The following is a 19,423-nucleotide window of genomic DNA, read 5'->3' as shown; positions in this document are numbered from 1 at the left end:
CCCCCCCCCCCCCCCCCCCCCCCCCCCGGACACTCCTCACACCAGGAAAAAAATACTATGACTGTATGCATGTAAACAGATTTATTGCTCATATCTATGTCGCTCTTCCAGGGAGATGCTAACTGCATTTTGTTGTATCTGTACTGTACACTGCACAATGACAATTAAAGTTGAATCGGAATCGGAATCGGAATCGGAATCGGAATACCAGCTTTGAAGAGGCTCGTGCCCTCGCAAAGGCTCTCAGACCCGAGACTTTAACTGTGTTTCTCTTTCCTCAGATGCTACCATTTGTGATCATAACCTCAGACGTTACCATCCGATGCTTCGCTCAACATTCCCAGCATGTTCTGATTTCATTTTTGTCCTTAAATGACATGAGGTATCACACGAGCTGGCAGGCCACAGCATATCATGGCCATTGTAAGCTTTGTTCCAGAGTGGTTACATTTGAGGGATGATGTTACGGACCGCTGTCTAATCGCCTCTGCTCCATTTCATCTGGTGGGACAATAACGGAGAGGGGATGCCATCGTCACAGACCGATACAGCGGCAAATCTGCAAGCAACAGTTTCATGGATGACGTTGTGGAAATGTGGATGTCATTCTCTGCCCCAGAAGGCGGTGAATTTCTCGGGGGAAGGAGGGGGTTGGTTGCAGCAGTCAATTACAGCTTTCAAGGACCGACACTGATGGTCCTTCAATGGGCCAATACATGAAGAGATCTGGAGGTAAGATCCATGCAAATGTTGTATGGGTCGGGTCAGGTCGGGTCTGTGAAGCTGAATAGAGCAATTGACACCCCCAACCCCAACCCCCCCCTTCCACCTCAAAGGTGTTATGTACAGCCAGTGTTGTCTTTGTAACATGAGGGCAGCAGCATTATTACACTAACACTCAGCCATTGCAAAACATGGGGGAGGGGAGGGGGGGAGGGGAGGGAGGAATAGGGAGGAGGGGGAGGGGGAGGGGGAGGGGGAGGGGGGGAGGAGGGGGAATAGGGGAGGGAGGGGGAGGGAGGAGGGAGAGGGGGAAGGAGAGGGGAAGGAGAGGGGGAGGGGGGGGGGGGAGGATGGGGGGGGAGGGGGAGGGGGAGAGGGGAAGGAGAGGGGGTGGGGGATGGGGGGGAGGGGGAGGGGGAGGAGGGGAAGGAGAGGGGGGGGAGGGGGATGGGGGGAGGGGGAGGGGGAGGGGGAGGGGGGGGGGGGGGGGGGGGGGGGGGGGGGGGGGGGGGAGGGGGGGGGGGGGGAGGGGGAGGGGGAGGGGGGGGGGGGGGGGGGGGGGGGGGGGGGGGGGGAGGGGGGGGGGGGGGAGGGGGGGGGGGGGAGAGGGGGGGAGGGGGAGAGGGGGGGGGGGGGGGGGGGGGGGGAGGGGGGGGGGAGGGGGGGGGGGGGGGGGGGGGGAGGGGGGGGGGGAGGGGGGGGGAGGGGGAGGGGGGGGGGGGCGGGGGCGGGGGGGGGGGGAGGGGGGGGATGGGGGGAGGGGGGAGGGGGAAATCTCGCCACTAGCAAATCCCTCAATGTTTGCACGTTATTGCTCATATCTCCAGTTGCCCCCCCCCACCACTATCTACGACGGTGACATCAACCACAACAGCCTCTGTGATCTCAAGTGTTTTGGTTTAATTGTGACTGCCTTGTATCTCTGCCCGCTGGTTCCGGTCTTGCCCACAAACAGAAACACGACTGTGGAGAAACACCACCCAAACAGACACCGTCGTCATTTGAAAAGGTCCTTCTGGAACAGGATGAGGTTAACTGCAAGTGGGGCACAGCCAAGCAGAAACAAAGGGTGCACCCCTTCCCTCACCCTGATGCAGAGCCCCGTCAGCTTCCGACACCACCCACCCCTCAGCCTGACGTTGTGAGAGGAGGCCCCAGCCCTCAGTAGCAGGAGCTCACCCACAAGGCGAGGACTTTTAGCTGGCGAGGCAGGATTCGAGGCCCTGGCAGTTTCAGTGCATGTTGACAGGAAGCTGCTGATGAAAAGCCTGTGACTGGAACGATAAGCCATTGTCCGCACATGACAAGACAGGCAGCGGCTGAGTTTCTCCAGCCTCTTGTCGGGCAGGCTGGACAGGATTAAAAGCCCCATAAACCACATCAGCTCTCGTTTGTGGCGCTTCCAGAGCCCCCACGTTTCCATATGAACTCTGCCCTCCTTCCTTCCCAGTGCCCGCTGCCCACTGCCTGAGAGACGACCCCCGACCCCCGACCCCGACCCACCCTCAGGACCCGGCCAGAAGTCTCAAGCAACAAAGAAAATCCCCACCCGCTGGGCCCGAGGCTATTGGACACAGGTCTGTCTGAGCCTCATTCCACACTCAGGAAATCCCAGACCTCTTCGCAGCCAACAAATTGCCGTATGTGTTGGAAGATCCAACCGCAACTCTGATGGAGAAAGATATCGGCCAACGTCCTCATACGATAGTGAATAGACACCGTTCTCAGCAGCCAGAACTCCAGCCCCACGTCCCATGCGAGGGTTAATGATGCCATCTCAAGATGTGGAAGTATTATGGTTTAGATGTAGAATGGCGGCACGGTGGCTCAACGGTAGAGTTGCAGCAACACGATTAGAGAGAGAATTCATTAACAAATACATTTGAAGCAAATAAGGGTTAGGCATTAGACTGAACCAGGCAAATTGACAATACAAGTCTGGAGAATAGGTCAGATGAATTTGGGACTGGCCCCTGGAACAACACATGATGGAAGTAACCAGGAACAGGTTATTTTAAATCTTGTCTGCAATGAATCAATAATTTTCAGAGCAAAGGAAATGTGTAGGAAGGAACTGCAGATGCTGGCTTAAACCGAAGATAGACACAAATCTGAAGAAGGGTCTCGACCCGAAGCGTCACCCATTCCTTCTCTCCAGAGATGCTGCCTGTCCCGCTGAGTTACTCCAGCATTGTGTGTCTACTGCACAGCAAAGGATCCTCTAGGAACAGCGATAACAAAATGATGGATTGTTTAAATTCAGTTTGCGAGGAATACAATTTAGTTCAAAATAAGCGACTTTATCTCAAACAAAGCCAATTGCATAAGTAACTTGCCGAGCTAAATTTGGAGGAGCTTTCCCAGTAGATAAATAATGGCAAACATTGAGACACATTTCACAGGGGAATGGATATACGCTCATTGGGAATTAAGAAATAAAATCTCGATAGCAAAAGTGATCCATCCGTGGAGAACTAAGAAGGTTCAGTATACTATTAGGATTAGAAGATGATGTTTACAATGTTGCCAAAATAAGAAAATATGGGGATTTTAGAAGCAGCAAAAGCTAACATAATAAAATCTGCAAAAAAAATGATATTAGAATGGTATGAAGTATGGAAGATTTCGAATCTTGCTAGTTATAGAAAAAGAAAGAAAATTCTCATATACTTGAGATAAAACATGTATCTTTTCTCATGTCTTGAGTGAAGTAAAAGAGACAATGTCTAATCACAGTGAGGACAAGTTTAGAGGGATATGGGCCAAACATGGGCAGGTTGGACTGAAGGGCCTGTTTCCATGCTGTACGACTCTATGACTACCTGAATCAATATCCCTCAAGGGAAAGTACTGGAAATATTGAGGGGGTTACTAGATGGTAATGCCCGATATCTGATGGCTTTGCATCCCAGAATTCTAAATGTGTAGTTGGGAAAGTGGGAAATGCATTGGTGATGGTCATCTGGAATAATCCCAACAGATTGAAAGGTGGCAACACACATCAGCTGGCAGCAAAATGCCGGAATTCATTATCAAGGAAGGACCCGAGAATGTGGCAAATGAAATCTGAAGTTAAAATGCATAACATGCGTGAAATACTCAGCGGATCAAGCAGCACCAATGAAAAAGGAAGAGTTGACATGGCTTTGACTGAAATGTTAACACTGTTTCTCGTTCCACAAATGCTACCAACAAGGCTGCTCCAAAGGCTGAGTTGAAGCGTAATAACAATGCAGTGACCAAGGACTGCGCCCTCTCCTCATGAAATCACTTTCACTACATCGTAATACAACGGCAGTAAGGACATTATGGCCCATCAGAAAGCAGGCCCATTACACAGCCCCGCATGCTGAGAGGGAGTTTCCACTTGTGTGCTGCCTCAGGATTGAAATGGATACAACGGCCTGTAGTTAGAAGTGGAGATATACACTTGCTCATTCTGAGGACCCAGTTTTAAACCCAACCTTGACATTTGGCAACAGCTTCCGTCTCAACCACTTACCTGACAAGTGAACACCACAGACATTGCATACTCTTCACCACAATGTTGCTCATTCTGCCAATTCTAAATGTCATCTGGGAGCTCTAGTCCCTTATTCTAGAAGCCTCGACCAACGCTTCCACCTCCATTCACCCCCCATTCATCATTTCAAAACGGAACCACAGAGCTAAAATGTCCAGTGACAAATCGATCAATTGACCCGCGACTCTTCAATAGGACGTTAATAATTGAAGGCATCCTTCAGTGAGAATAATGAAAATATTGAGACAAAAGGACATGTCGGCAGAGCAAGATTAAGGTGGCCTGTATATAGCATGAATATCAACATAGTTCTCTGAATACTAATATATCATTGTTAACTTAGAATATTCAATATGTTTTGGACAGGATTTGTTCTAGAGTTGGATGACTCTATAAGAGTTAAATTCAGAATGTACGTTTGAGAAAAAACTTCCATCCTCATCAACATCTGTACATTGCATTGGATTCTCTGGGACTTAACCAAGAGTTTAGTTTATTGTCACGTGTACCGAGGTACAGTGAAAAGCTTTTGTTGCTTGCTAGCTAACCATTCAGCAGAAAGACAATACATGATTACAATCGATCCGTTTACAGTGTATAGATACATGATAAGGGAATAACGTTTAGTGCAAGGTAAAGTCCAATTAAAGATAGCCCAAGGGTCACAAATTAGGTGGATGGGAGGTCAGGACCGCTCTCTAGTTGGTGAGAGGATGGTTCAGTTGCCTGATAACAGCCGGGAAGAAACTGTCCCTGAATCTGGAGGTGTGTGTGCGTTCGTTTTCACACTTCTGTACCTCTTGCCCGATGGGAGAGGGGAGAAGAGGGAGTGACCGGGGGTGAGACTGGTCCTTGATGATGCTGCTGGCCTTGCCGAGGCAGCGTGAGGTGTAGATGGAGTCGATGGAAGGAAGGGAGGTGTGTGTGTGAGCGGTTTGTGTGTGTGTGTGCGATGGTCTGGGCTGCGTCCACAACTCTCTGTGATTTCTTGCGCTCTTGGATGGAGCTGTTCGCAAACAACAAGCTGTGATACATCCCGATAAAATGCTTTCTATGGTGCATCTGTAGAAGTTGGGGAGAGTTGTAGAGGACATGCCGTGTTCACAAGTGTTTATTATCATATGTAGCGGCAATGGAATAATTAAATTTGTACTTGCACCAGCTTTATAGACCCACGAACATAACACAAATAAATAGACAATGATACAACAAATTAATAATCAATACTAGGTGAACGGACCATAATAGTTCAAAACCAATGTCCGTTAAAACTACACTTCACGTTGCCTCGGCAAGGCCAGCAGCATCATCAAGGGCCAGTCCCACCCCTGGTCACTCCCTCTTCTCCCCTCTCCCATCGGGCAAGAGGTACAGAAGTGTGAAAATGAATGCACACACACCTCCAGATTCAGGGACAGTTTCTTCCCGGCTGTTATCTGGCAACTGAACCATCCTTTCATTAGCTAGAGAGTGGTCCTGACCTCCCATCTACCTCATTGGAGACCCTCGGACTAGCATTAATCGGACTTCAATGTTATATCGAACACTAGATGTTGAACGCATTATCCTTGGTCTGTGCATTGTGTTCATGTATAATCTCTCCTTTAGCTGGAGAGCAAGCAAGCAAATATTTTTCAGTATATCTCGATACACGTGACAATAATAAATGGAACTAAACGACGCCCTTAGTAGATCATAGTTGCTGAGATCGTGGTTAGTGTTGTGCAGTGTTCAAGAGCCAGAACACATGACCACTCAAAAAGCAAATCCACTTTTACACAACAAACAAAACTGACAAAACTGCCCCTGGAATTGAAATCTAAGAAAACAAGGAAAGAAAGAAAGAAATTTACTATTTGATTAGATCAAAGTTGATCTGCTTCTTTAGGAAGAAGGGTTTCGACCCGAAACGTCACCCATTCCTTCTCTCCAGAGATGCTGCCTGCCCCGCTGAGTAATGCCCCCGTCCCACTTAGGAAACCTGAACGGAAACCTCTGGAGACTTTGCGCCCCACCCAAGGTTTCCGTGCGGTTCCCGGAGGTTGCAGGAGGTTGCAGGTAGTGGAAGCAGGTAGGGAGACTGACAAAAACCTCCGGGAACCGCTCGGAAACCTTGGGTGGGGCCCAAAGTCTCCAGAGGTTTCCGTTCAGGTTTCCTAAGTGGGACAGGGACAGGGGTATTACTCCGCCTTTTTATGTCTACCTTCTGCATCTTTGGTTCTTTAACGCTTATGCAAGGAAATTGTAGTCCAGATATTTTTTACCTGGACCACACATTTGTTGACACAAACACATTTTCACTCCAACTGTTGATTTGGGGAATTGAGAATGAGGGAGGGGGAAGTTTCCCAGATTTCCACTATCCGTACTGTGATGAAGCACTTCATCCCAAACAGTGAGTAACAGATTGTGCCATCTTTATTCTGGAGATGGGATGCAAGCAGCAGCCTCCACATGGTACATCCCGGGAAATGCTGACGACAGGAACTGTACCACACTGACGGACTAAAGTAGCTAATTCTGCAACCACCGGAAAGACGTGATTATGGAAGATGTCCGGACACGAGGAAGAAGATTCTGGATATTTACCCCCCCCTCAAGAGGAAAGGGTTCCTCTTTACCTACCCTGTACAATCCTTTAAATCATCTTGGGCGTCCAAAATATATCAGCCTTCAAGAGAATAAAAGCAGTGCTCGCTGCTGGCTTTCCCAGCTTCCTGCTTGCATCCTTCACCTCCAGGGGGAAGTCAAACAAAACAAAGCACCCACCCCTCTCTCATAGGAAACACCTGCATTTGTCATCAGGACTACATTCTGACAAGCCATGGCTTTTAAGCCAGCCGTAATTAAAAAGACAGATTTTCTTTTTGCTCTTTCAGGAGGTCCAAAAGTGACTTGACAGCCAGTGAAATATGTTGCAATTGCTGCACAGTCTGCGGCAGGAAATGTTCACCTAGAAAACATTCTGCAGGTTGACATGGACAAATGCAACCTGCCTTTTACGGACTGTGATTGCTAGATGAACATACTCCAGGACAGCATAGGATCATACGGTACAGAGTCACGCCCTTCGTCTCACTGGTTATACACTGACCACCAAGTAGCTATATATACTAATCCTATTTACCACCATGTAATCCGTGGCCGTCTCTGCCTCATCGGTTTAGGTGTTGGTCTAGATGCCTCTTAAACATTGTGAGAGTCACTGCCTCCACCAGCCACTCAGGCAGTGTGCAACAGACTCTAACCACCCTCTGGGTAAATAAGTGCTTCTTCAAATCTCCTCTAAACCACTTACATCATGTTCTAAAGCTATGTTTGTGCACTCAAATGAATCACCAATCTTCAAGTAGTAGAGACAAGGGAACTGCAAGTGCTGGTTCACCAAGAAAAGGCACAAAACGCTGGAATAACTCAGCGGGTCAGGCAGCATCCGATGACTCAAGGATACTTTATTGTTATACCGTGCCCTCCATAATGTTTGGGACAAAGACCCATCATTTATTTATTTGCCTCTGTACTCCACAATTTCAGATTTGTAATTGAAAAAAATCACATGTGGTTAAAGTGCACATTGTCAGTTTTAATAAAGGCCATTTTATTACATTTTGGTTTCACCATGTAGAAATTACAGCAGTGTTTATACGTAGTCCCCCCCCCCCCCCCCCCCCCATTTCAGCGCACCAAAATGTTTGGGACACAGCAATGTCATGTAAATGAAAGTAGTCATGTTTAGTATTTTGTTGCATATCCTTTGCATGCAATGACTGCTTGAAGTCTGTGATTCATGGACATCACCAGTTGCTGGGTGTCTTCTCTGGTGATGCTCTGCCAGGCCTGTATTGCAGCCAGCTTTAGCTTATGCTTGTTTTGGGGGCTAGTCCCCTTCAGTTTTCTCTTCGGCATATAAAAGGCATGCTCAATTGGATTCAGATCAGGTGATTGACTTGGCCACTCAAGAATTGACGATTTTTTAGCTTTGAAAAACTCCTTTGTTGCTTTAGCAGTCTGTTTGGGATCATTGTCTTGCTGTCTGCGGAGGGCGCTCAAAGCAAGCGCTGTCTGCGGAGGGCGCTCAGCATCGCCAAAGACTGCTCTCACCCCAACCATGGACTGTTTACCCTCCTACCATCCGGGAGGCGCTACAGGTCTCTCCATTGCCGAACCAGCAGGTCGAGGAACAGCTTCTTTCCGGCGGCTGTCACTCTACTCAACAACGTACCTCGGTGACTGCCAATCACCCCCCCTCCCCCCCCCCCCCGGACACTTATTATTATTTATTCAAATCGTTTGCTATGTCGCTCTTCAAGGGAGATGCTAAATGCATTTCGTTGTCTCTGTACTGTACACTGACAATGACAATTAAAATTGAATCTGAATCTGAATCTGAATCTTGCTGTAGAATGAAACGCTGGCCAATGAGTTTTGAGGCAGATAGAATGTGTCTATACACTTCAGAATTCATTATGCTACTACCATCAGCAGTTGTATCATCAATGGCGATAAATGAGCCAGTACCTTCATCAGCCACACATGCCCAGGCCATAACACCCCCACCACTGTGTTTCACAGATGAGGTGGTATGCTTTGGATCTTGGGCAGTTCCTCTCTCCTCCATACTTTGCTCTTGCCATCACTCTGATACAAGTTAATCTTCGTCTCATCTGTCCATAAATTCTTTTTCCAGAACTGTGGTTGCTCTTTTAAGTACTTCTTGGCAAACTGTAACCCGGCCATCCTATTTTTGCGGCTAACCAGTGGTTTGCATCTTGCAGTGTAGCCTCTGTATTTCTGTTCATGAAGTCTTCTGCAGACAGTGGTCATTGACAAATCCACACCCGACTCCTGAAGAGTGTTTCTGATCTGTCGGACAGGTGTTTGGGGATTTTTCTTTATTATAGAGAGATTTCTTCTGTCATCAGCTGTGGAGGTCTTCCTTGGCCTGCCAGTCCCTTTGTGATTAGTAAGCTCACCAGTGCTCTCTTTCTTCTTAATGATGTTCCAAACAGTTGGTTTTGGTAAGCCTAAGGTTTGGCCGATGTCTCTAACAGTTTTATTCTTGTTTCTCAGCCTCATAATGGCTTCTTTGACTTTCATTGGCACAACTTTGGTCCTCATGTTGATAAACAGCAATAAAAGTTTCCAAAGGGGATGGAAAGACTGGAGGAAAGACTAGGTGCTGAGAGCTCTCTTATACCTGCATTAAGGAGGCATTGTGACACACCTGAGCAATTACAAACACCTGTGAAGCCATGTGTCCCAAACATTATGGTGCCCTGAAATGGGGGGGACTATGTATAAACACAGCTGTAATTTCTACATGGTGAAACCAAAATGTATAAAAATGGCCTTTAATGAAATCTGACAATGTGAACTTTAACCACATGTGATTTTTCTTCAAATACAAATCTCAAATTGTGGAGTACAGAGGCAAATAAATAAATAAATGATGGGTCTTTGTCCCAAACATTTGACGGTGGCCAATTAACAAACCACCCCTACACTTCCTTTTGATTGGGGGACGTCACGGGGAGAACAGGCAAACTCCACATAGAGGGCACACGAGGTCAAGATTGAAACTGGGTCCCTGGACCTGGGAGGCTGCAGCTGCCTGGGCACAGAAAGCTCCCACAAAAGCAACGTGACTGGGGAAAGGTTTCAGCCACGTGATCCAAACTGTTTGGGGGGGGGAAACGAACATTGGCTGGGACTTTGGGGAGAATGATCCAGCTTTTCTCCGGTGTCACGGGATGCGAATTCCTTCGGTAACATGCAGTTGTAGTCTACATGCCCATTCGCAGCGCTGTGATACAACGTCGATCTGACCGATGTGCGGACTGGATGTGTAAGATTGTAAACCACAACTTCCTAAAGCAACGATGAGATCAGTGCTACCGAACCTCAGGAGTCAAGCTTCACATCTTTCTCACTTATTCTGTCACAGACGGAGGCTGTTGGGTCTGTGTCGCTTCCCTGGGAAGCGACACAGACCCAACAGCCTCCGTCTGTGACAGAATAAGTGAGAAAGATGTGAAGCTTGACTCCATCCTTCCCCAGAGCCACCAGGCCCCCCATTTCTGTCCACTGCTGGCAGTGAGCCTTCAGGTCCCCAACCTCCGAGCTTTTCTCCCCGAACCTCTCCACCATTCAGATGGTCCTTGACATCCCACCTCCCAGCTTCCTAGCCCGTGGCTTGGCACTCATTTTAGTCGGGCAGAACTTTGGGATGGGTAAGGTGCTGCACAAATGCAGTGTTGTATTAAATAAACAACTGGCAGCCCCACTGCACAACATGAAACCACTGACATCACAGAGTAACGTGGGGCCATTGAGAGCTCGGAATCAGATCCCACTCCTGCCTTCTGCTCAATGGGAGAAATTAAATCTGCGTGTTAAATAGCCCTCAAACAATTGCACAAACCTAGTAATTATCTAGCTTTCAAAACTCCACACGATAGATGCCAGGCCTTGGCTCCCTCCCCCAGAGCTGCAATCTCGACTTTCTCAAGACTTTAAGGGGCTGGGGGTGGGGGGTGGGGGGGGGAATCAGCCAAAGATTCCTGTATGTTGTTGAATGGCTTGTGGTCTTCCCATAGATGATTGCTGTTTCACTTTTCAGTGCCAAGGTTAGGGGAGGGGGGGGGGGGGGGGGGGGGGGGGGGGGGGGGGGGGCAGGTTAGAAGGCTGGCTTACCCTAGGGGGAGGGGGAGAGAAGGAGGAAGAAACCTGAAGATTCACTAGGTAGCATTTTTATTCACTCAGTTACAATGAGGCAGAAAGAGGTTATTTGGCCCATCTGGTACATGCTGGCTCCCAGGGGAGCAGTCCCGTCTATGTTACTTAATACTCACAGTTAAAATCCTGCAAGGTTGCTGGTCTCATGTACCCAAAAGCAGAAGGCTGGCTTACTCATCTGTTACCCCAAGTGTCTCCCTCAATAACTTACCTACACTTATCTAATGCCTTCAACATGGCAAAATTAATATGTGTTTATTGTTGTTTTATTGTATGGTATTATATGTATGACTGCTGCAATTTCGTTCAGACTTCGGTCTGAATGACAATAAAAGGCTATCTATCTAAATGTCCCGGGGGCTTCACAGGTCATGAGATCATGTATTAGGAGTAGAATTAGGCCATTCAGCCCATCATGTTCCCGATGTTGGGGAAGTCCAGAACAAGGGGCCACACACAGTTTAAGGATAAGGGGGAAATCTTTTAGGACCGAGATGAGTAAAACATTTTTTTTCACACACACACAGAGAGTGGTGAATCTGTGGAATTCTCTGCCACATAAGGTAGTTGAGGCCAGGCTATATTTAAGAGGGAGTTAGATGTGGCCCTTGTGGCTAAAGGGATCAGGGGGTATGGAGAGAAGGCAGGTACAGGATACTGAGTTGGATGATCAGCCAAAAACTCAGCGGGTGCAGCAGCATCTATGGAGCGAAGGAAATAGGCAACCTTCGGGTTTCGACCCGAAACGTTGCCTATTTCCTTTGGGTTTCGGCCCTATTTGAAGCCAGTTGAGGCCAGTTCATTGGCTATATTTAAGAGGGAGTTAGATGTGGCCCTTGTGGCTAAAGGGACCAGGGGGTGTGGAGAGAAGGCAGGTACAGGATACTGAGTTGGATGATCAGCCATGATCATATTGAATGGCGAATGGTGCAGGCTCGAAGGGCCGAATGGCCTCTGCTCCTGCACCTATTTTCTATGTTTCTATATTTAAGAGGGAGTTAGATGTGGCCCTTGTGGCTAAAGGGATCAGGGGGTGTGGAGAGAAGGCAGGTACAGGATACAGAGTTGGATGATCAGCCATGATCATATTGAATGGCGAATGGTGCAGGTTTGAACCCGCCTACAGAACAACTGTTACCCAAGATGAACAGATCAGATCAACAAAAGAACGGTAAAGAACAGGTCCAGGTTATTCGACTCGCCTCGGCTGCTACACTGATACCACTCATCTCCCATCTGTTATAGCGCTCAGCTCTGCCCCCCACCCCCCAGCACAGCTCTCTGGCCGTGACCACTTTGTTGAGATTGTGTCGGACTTGCAGAACCACATCCGGAGATCTTTCAGAGAGACTGTGAAATACTGGGCGCTTAGTACAGCGAGGGGAGGGGGCGTGGGGGTCGAGATTTATTTCACAAGCAAGGGACCAGCAATCTCTCTCTCTCTCTCTCTCTCTCTCTCTCTCACATTGCAGACTTCTTACACTTCATGTTGCCTCCCCACCACACACACAAAAAAACAAGCCCCCTCCTTCCTTCTAACCATGACAATAACTGTTTAAAGCAAGAATATTCATAGAACATAGAAAATAGGTGCAGGAGTAGAGGCCATTCAGCCCTTTGAGCCTGCACCATTCGCCATTCAATATAATCATGGCTGATCATCCAACTCAGTATCCTGTAACGGGATCCCACAAATATTCCCATCTCCACCCCTTCCCACCTTCCGCAGAGACCGTTCCCTCCGCAACTTCCCTGGTTAGAAACATAGAAACATAGAAATTAGGTGCAGGAGTAGAGGCCATTCGGCCCTTCGAGCCTGCACCATTCGCCATTCAATATGATCATGGCTGATCATCCAACTCAGTATCCCGTACCTGCCTTCTCTCCATACCCCCTGATCCCTTTAGCCACAAGGGCCACATCTAACTCCCTCTTAAATATAGCCAATGAACTGGCCTCAACTACCTTCTGTGGCAGAGAATTCCACAGATTCACCACTCTCTGTGTGTGAAAAAAAATGTTTTCCTCATCTCGGCCCTAAAAGATTTCCCCCCTTATCCTTAAACTGTGTGACCCCTTGTCCTGGACTTCCCCAACATCGGGAACAATCTTCCTGCATCTAGCCTGTCCAACCCCTTAAGAATTTTGTAAGTTTCTATAAGATCCCCCCTCAATCTTCTAAAATGTAGCGAGTACAAGCCGAGTCTATCCAGTCTTTCTTCATATGAAAGTCCTGACATCGCAGGAATCAGTCTGGTGAACCTTCTCTGTACTCCCTCAAATGCTGCTGCTTCCATTTCAACCCAGACTCTTCCCTTCTCCCCCCCCCCCCCCCCCCCCCCCCCCCCCCCCCCCCCCCCCCCCAAGACCCTCTGTTATTACACTGTGTTTCTGTTGTAGGGGGGGGTTTAGTTGCAGAGGGAAGCAAGTGTTACAGGGAGCGGATGGGTAGCTTGTTTCCCTGTGGAAGAGGGGACCTTGCTCACGTCCCAGTGAAACTGCGGAACCCCAAACACTGTCTGGGGGTGACAGCGCCGCTTCGCCTTCCAATAAAGTGCCACACTATAAGGAACGAGTCCCTTTTCCCTTTAATTCGCTAGAAAATGGTGACCGTTACTGGATTGTGAGGGGCGAGGCGAGGATGTTCTGTAACGCGAGGGTCGCGGGGGGCACTCGGACTAGGAAGGAAACTGATGTAAAACTCCACTTACCAAAACCATCGCGAATCTCTCCTCCAGCTCGCATTGTTCGGGCATTGGCAATTTCAGCGGCATGGTTTGATCACTCAAACTCGTCTGCACATCCAGACTTCCAGTGTTTCCCATGTCATCCGGGACGATACGAGAGGAACCAACTAAAAAGCCCCCTGTTTTTTGGTGCGTTTGTTCCCCCTCTGGGGAGAGGGGCTCAGGGTGGGCGCCTCCCAGCTACTGATCTCCCGCAGTGTCCGCTTTGCCCAAAAGTTTGCAAAAACTTTGTCCAAAGACTTTCTTCTGAGAGGGGGGGGGGGGGGGGGGGGGGGGGGGGGGGGGGGAGGGGGGAGGAGGGGGGGGGGGGGGTGGAAAACTTCCAAAAAAATTTTTTTCCCCAACACGAAAGTTTTTGTTTAACCCTTCCTCGCCGCCCTCGGAGCAAATAGTCTTCCAACAGTTGGAAATGAGCAAGGGGGAATCATTTCAGCGGCGTTGTGCCTGGCTGTCTAACTCGCCGTGTAGTAAAGACTCTCTGGCCCCATTCATTGTTCCATGTCACTTCTCGCTGCTCCGCTGAAATCAACGAGGGGAGCGCGCCCATTCACTAACTCAAGCCGCCTCTGCTATTGCCCCGCGCCCGCTGCCACTCACACACATGACAAAGAGAAGGCGGGTTCGGCCACAGACCGAGCTGAGAACTGCAGTTCCGCTCATTGTACAGAGGATATATTATTCATCTCTGCCATGTTGGTCTCTGGAAGCCTGGAGGAGCACAGGAGGGGTTTCCCTGCTCTAAACAAAAACACAAGCAGCTTCACTTTCAGAAACAGAAATGAAACTTCTTTCATGGTTCAATACTGGTCTCCGGCTCCATTCAAAAACTAGCAAAGCATCAAGCATCCAACCCGAAACGTCACCTATCCATGTTCCCCACAGATGCTGCCTGACCCGCTGAGTTATGGTGCAGCAGCATCTATGGAGCTAAGGAAATAGGCAACATTTCAGGCCGAAACCCTTCTGGAAATAGGCAACGTTTTGGGCCGAAACCCGGAAGGGTTTCGGCCCAAAACGTTACCTATTTCCTTAGCTCCATAGATGCTGTTGAACCCGCTGAGTTACTCCAGCACTCTGTGAAACGTCACCTATCCATGTTCTCCACAGATGCTGCCTGACCCGCTGAGTTACTCCAGCACTCTGTGAAACATCACCTATCCATGTTCTCCACAGATGCTGCCTGACCCGCTGAGTTACTCCAGCACTCTGTGAAACGTCACCTATCCATGTTCTCCACAGATGCTGCCTGACCCACTGAGTTATGGTGCAGCAGCATCTATGGAGCTAAGGAAATAGGCAACGTTTCAGGCCGAAACCCTTCTGGAAATAGGCAACGTTTCGGGCCGAAACCCGGAAGGGTTTCGGCCCGAAACGTTACCTATTTCCTTAGCTCCATAGATGCTGCTGCACCCGCTGAGTTACTCCAGCACTCTGTGAAACGTCACCTATCCATGTTCTCCACAGATGCTGCCTGACCCGCTGAGTTACTCCAGCACTCTATGAAACGTCACCTATCCATGTTCCCCACAGATGCTGCCTGACCCGCTGAGTTACTCCAGCACTCTGTGAAACGTCACCTATCCATGTTCTCCACACAGATGCTGCCTGACCCGCTGAGTTACTCCAGCACTCTGTGGCCTGTTGTGTATTAACCAGTATCTGTAGTTCTTTCTTTGTACATCAAAACATGGTTGATTTGCTCAGCAGGTCAGACATGCCCTGAGGTTGGAAAAATAGAGTTTAGAAACAAGGAACTGTAGGATGACATTTAGCTCCTGGAGTCCATGCAAGTCTTGCCACCTCCCCCCCTTTTTTTCCCTTTATCTTCATGTTTACTCCCATTCCCTACTCCTCAACCTTCCACTGACCTGAAGGTGGTCAGCAGCACACAAATTCTGTTAGTCCAAACTTCCTAGACGTCAATTTGAATTCACTCCAACCTTGCAATCTGCTGCTGACATTGACTAACTTGTACGGTCTTGGTCGTCCCGTCTCTGTGTGTATAATAAACCCAAAGCATCTTGTTCATTCCAATTTCTTCCATGGCTTCAAGTTTCTAAAGACTCTTTCCTCTAAACACCTCACATTCACTTTAAGGATAAGGGGGAAATCCTTTAAAACCGAGACGAGAAGAACTTTTTTCACACAGAGAGTGGTGAATCTCTGGAACTCTCTGCCACAGAGGGTAGTTGAGGCCACAGTTCATTGGCTATATTTAAGAGGGAGTTAGATGTGGCCCTTGTGGCTAAAGGGATCAGGGGGTATGGAGAGAAGGCAGGTACGGGATACAGAGTTGGATGATCAGCCATGATCATATTGAATGGCGAATGGTGCAGGCTCGAAGGGCCGAATGGCCTACTCCTGCACCTAATTTCTATGTTTCTGTTTCTATGTTTCCACTTCCCCATTCATATCAGGCTGGAAGTTCACCATTCCAAATTAGATGCCCTGGAGTACCTTCTATTCCAGGTCAAGTCAGTCCCATGGCCATTGAGATATGACCTTCCTCCATGCCACCCCGTGGTTGGCTGGCAGTGTTGACCCATGCCACACCAGATCAGCTATGGGGCTTTGGATTATAGGTGATTCCTGGGGATGTAGATGTGGCTGTCAACACACAATAGACTCATCCACTCTTTTATTAATCCCTCTGGATGTTTATTTAGCTTGGGCTGAACCAGGTGGGAGCAGCTTCTTTTAGCTTAAGTAGCAACAAATATTCTAGTATTAATGGAGAAGCAGAGTGATTCGTCGTATACAAAATACAGCTTTGACATTCCTGAGACCAAGGCGTAAAAGGTGCCAATGCAATCCAACTTCTATTCCGTTAGCAGATGTCAGCAGATCTATATCGGTGAGACCAAGCGGAGGTTGGGCGTTCGTTTCGCCGAACACCTCCGCTCGGTCCGCAATAACCAAGCTGACCTCCCGGTGGCTCAGCACTTCAACTCCCCCTCCCACTCCGCCTCCGACCTCTCTGTCCTGGGTCTCCTCCATGGCCACAGCGAGCAGCACCGGAAATTGGAGGAACAGCACCTCATATTCCGTTTGGGGAATCCTGATTACTTTCCCAATTCTTTATATATGTCTCCTCCCCTTCCTCAGCCCCATTCCCATCCCCCAGCTTATGTTTTTCCCTTTCTTGTCCCCACCCACCCCCACCCCTGATCAGTCTAACGGCAAAACGAGCCTATTTTGTATAGATAGCTGCTGCACCCGCTGAGTTTTTGCTTTTCTGTGTTTTATTCCGTTTCAGTGCTGTAAATTGGACTCTTTTGGGTAAGCCGTTGGAGTTTGTGCAGCATCTGCAGTGACCGGAGGTGACTCACTGGGGAAATCCTGATTACATTCTCTTATATAATCTAATTCATTGGACATTTCCCTTATGTTTGTTCTTGTCATTTCCTAACCAAAAAGAGGAATTTGTATTATAGAAAATGAGATTTTGTAGCATTTTGCATTTTGTGCTCTTGGACTCTTTTGGGCCGTTGGGTCCCAGCATCACATGGGAGGGCTGGTTCCCCAACGCAATATTCCACCTCTCCACCAATTCCAATATTGGGCGCTAGTATGGGTGTTGTGCACTGAAGGAACTGGTTTCCAGAGGGCTAGTATGGACATTGTGGGCCGAATGGATTCTTGGGCTGGCAGCCCAGTCGCCTCTGGCAGCTCATGGCTGTTGGGCTGGCAGCCCGCTCACTCATGGCTGGTGGGCTGGCAGTTGACTCACGGCTATTCCTTGAAATTCTATTTCAAGCAGTTGTAGCGGGTCACCAAAAAACCGGCGGCAATCTACCTCGTCCTGGTGACAAGCTACCACAGCACCCGCGTCAGGAGAAGTCACGCTACGCTCAATGGCGTCAAACCCACTGTGGCCGAAAATCTTTCGACACGTTGAAAATTTAGCAGAAAGACGCCACGACTTTTTGCACGACTGAGGAGACGACTCCCGGCGACCACCCACACGTGGCGACAAACTAGTCGCCTGCAGTTGCCTAAAAAAGCACCTAAGTGGGACGGGCGCATTGGAGCATTTCAGCGGGTGCAGCAGCATCTATGTGGAGCGAAGGAAATAGGCGACGTTTCGGGCCGAAACCCTGAAGGAAATAGGCAAAGTTTCGGGCCGAAACCCGGAAGGAAATAGGCAACGTTTCGGGCCGAAACCCGGAAGGAAATAGGCAACGTTTCGGGCCGAAACCCGGAAGGAAATAGGCAACGTTTCGGGCCGAAACCCGGAAGGAAATAGGCAACGTTTCGGGCCGAAACCCTGAAGGAAGGGTTTCGTCCCGAAACGTTACCTATTTCCTTCGCTCCACATAGAAGCTGCTGCACCCGCTGAGTTTCTCCAGCATTTTTGTCTACCTTCGATTTTCCAGCCTCTGCAGTTCCTTCTTAAACTAATTCGAGTATTTTATGCCTAACATATAATGCCCCCCTCTGCTGGCTGATGTCAGTGTTGCTGCCTTTACACTTTTCTGCAGATTGGGGGACTTTTGTGAAACATCAGGGGGGGAATTGTTTACACTAAATCTGAAACCTGCTGGGGGGGAAAAACCCAGCAGCGCAGATCTCCAGGTTATTTTTATCAGTACACAATTATGATCACAACGCTGGCAAACTTCTCGTAGAAGTTCCCCGTGTTGGACGCTGAAGTATCAGTTTGGTATTAGTCAGTTTATTCAAGGACATTTCTAAAATGTCACCAGTAATAGCTCTATGCATGTGAATGAAAATACATTCAGTGGTAACGTCCAAACGAAAGGTGAGTTTATTTCCAACGGGATCCCACAAATATTCCCATCTCCACCCGTTCCCACCTTCCGCAGAGACCATTCCCTCCGCAACTTCCCTGGTTAGAAACATAGAAATTAGGTGCAGGAGTAGAGGCCATTCGGCCCTTCGAGCCTGCACCATTCGCCATTCAATATGATCATGGCTGATCATCCAACTCAGTATCCCGTCCCTGCCTTATCTCCATACCCCCTGATCCCCTTAGCCACAAGGGCCACATCTAACTCCCTCTTAAATATAGTCAATGAACTGTGGCCTCAACTACCCTCTGCGGCAGAGAGTTCCACAGATTCACCACTCTCTGTGTGAAAAAAGTTCTTCTCATCTCGGTTTTAAAGGATTTCCCCCTTATCCTTAAGCTGTGATGGTTAACTCATCCCTTCCCACCCCAACCACCCCTTCCCCAGGTATCTTCCCCGGCAACCGCAGAAGATGCGACACCTGTCTCTATATCTCCTCCCTCGACTCTGTCCAGGGACCATGAGTCCTTTCAGGTTAGGCTGAGATTCACTTGTACCACCTCCAACCTCATCTACTGTATCCGTTGTTCAAGATGTGGACTCTTGTACATCGGCGAGACCAAACACAGACTGGGCGATCGTTTTGTTGAACACCTTCGCTCAGCCCGCCTGAACCAACCTGATCTCCCGGTTGCCAAACACTTTAATTCTCCTTCCCATGCCCACACTGACCTTTCTGTCCTAGACCTCCTCCATTGTCAGAGTGAGGCCCAGCGCAAATTGGAGGAGTAGCATCTCATATTTCACTTGGGCAGCTTACACCCCAGTGGTATGAATATTGATTTCTCCCACTTCAAGTAGCCCTTGCTTTCCCCTTCTCTCCATCCCTACCCCACCCAAGTCACACCAGCTTCTCGTTCTCACCCAGCAAACAGCTAACAATG

The 19,423-nt window shown here is 48.8% G+C and overlaps 1 protein-coding gene across 1 annotated transcript in view; it reads right to left on the bottom strand.

The window, feature by feature from the left end:
* Positions 1 to 13,991, bottom strand: part of LOC129714642 (formin-like protein 3) — a 118,097-nt gene extending 104,106 nt beyond the window's left edge. The window contains 1 exon segment of the mRNA XM_055664361.1: positions 13,693 to 13,991. Coding sequence (XP_055520336.1) covers positions 13,693 to 13,806 — 114 coding nt within the window. The 5' untranslated portion in view covers positions 13,807 to 13,991.
* Positions 13,992 to 19,423: the final 5,432 nt, after the last annotated feature.

Source organism: Leucoraja erinacea, chromosome 40 (assembly GCF_028641065.1).
Source record: "Leucoraja erinacea ecotype New England chromosome 40, Leri_hhj_1, whole genome shotgun sequence".
NCBI classification, from domain to species: Eukaryota; Metazoa; Chordata; class Chondrichthyes; order Rajiformes; family Rajidae; genus Leucoraja; species Leucoraja erinaceus.
This window is presented reverse-complemented; position numbering and strand designations above follow the sequence as displayed.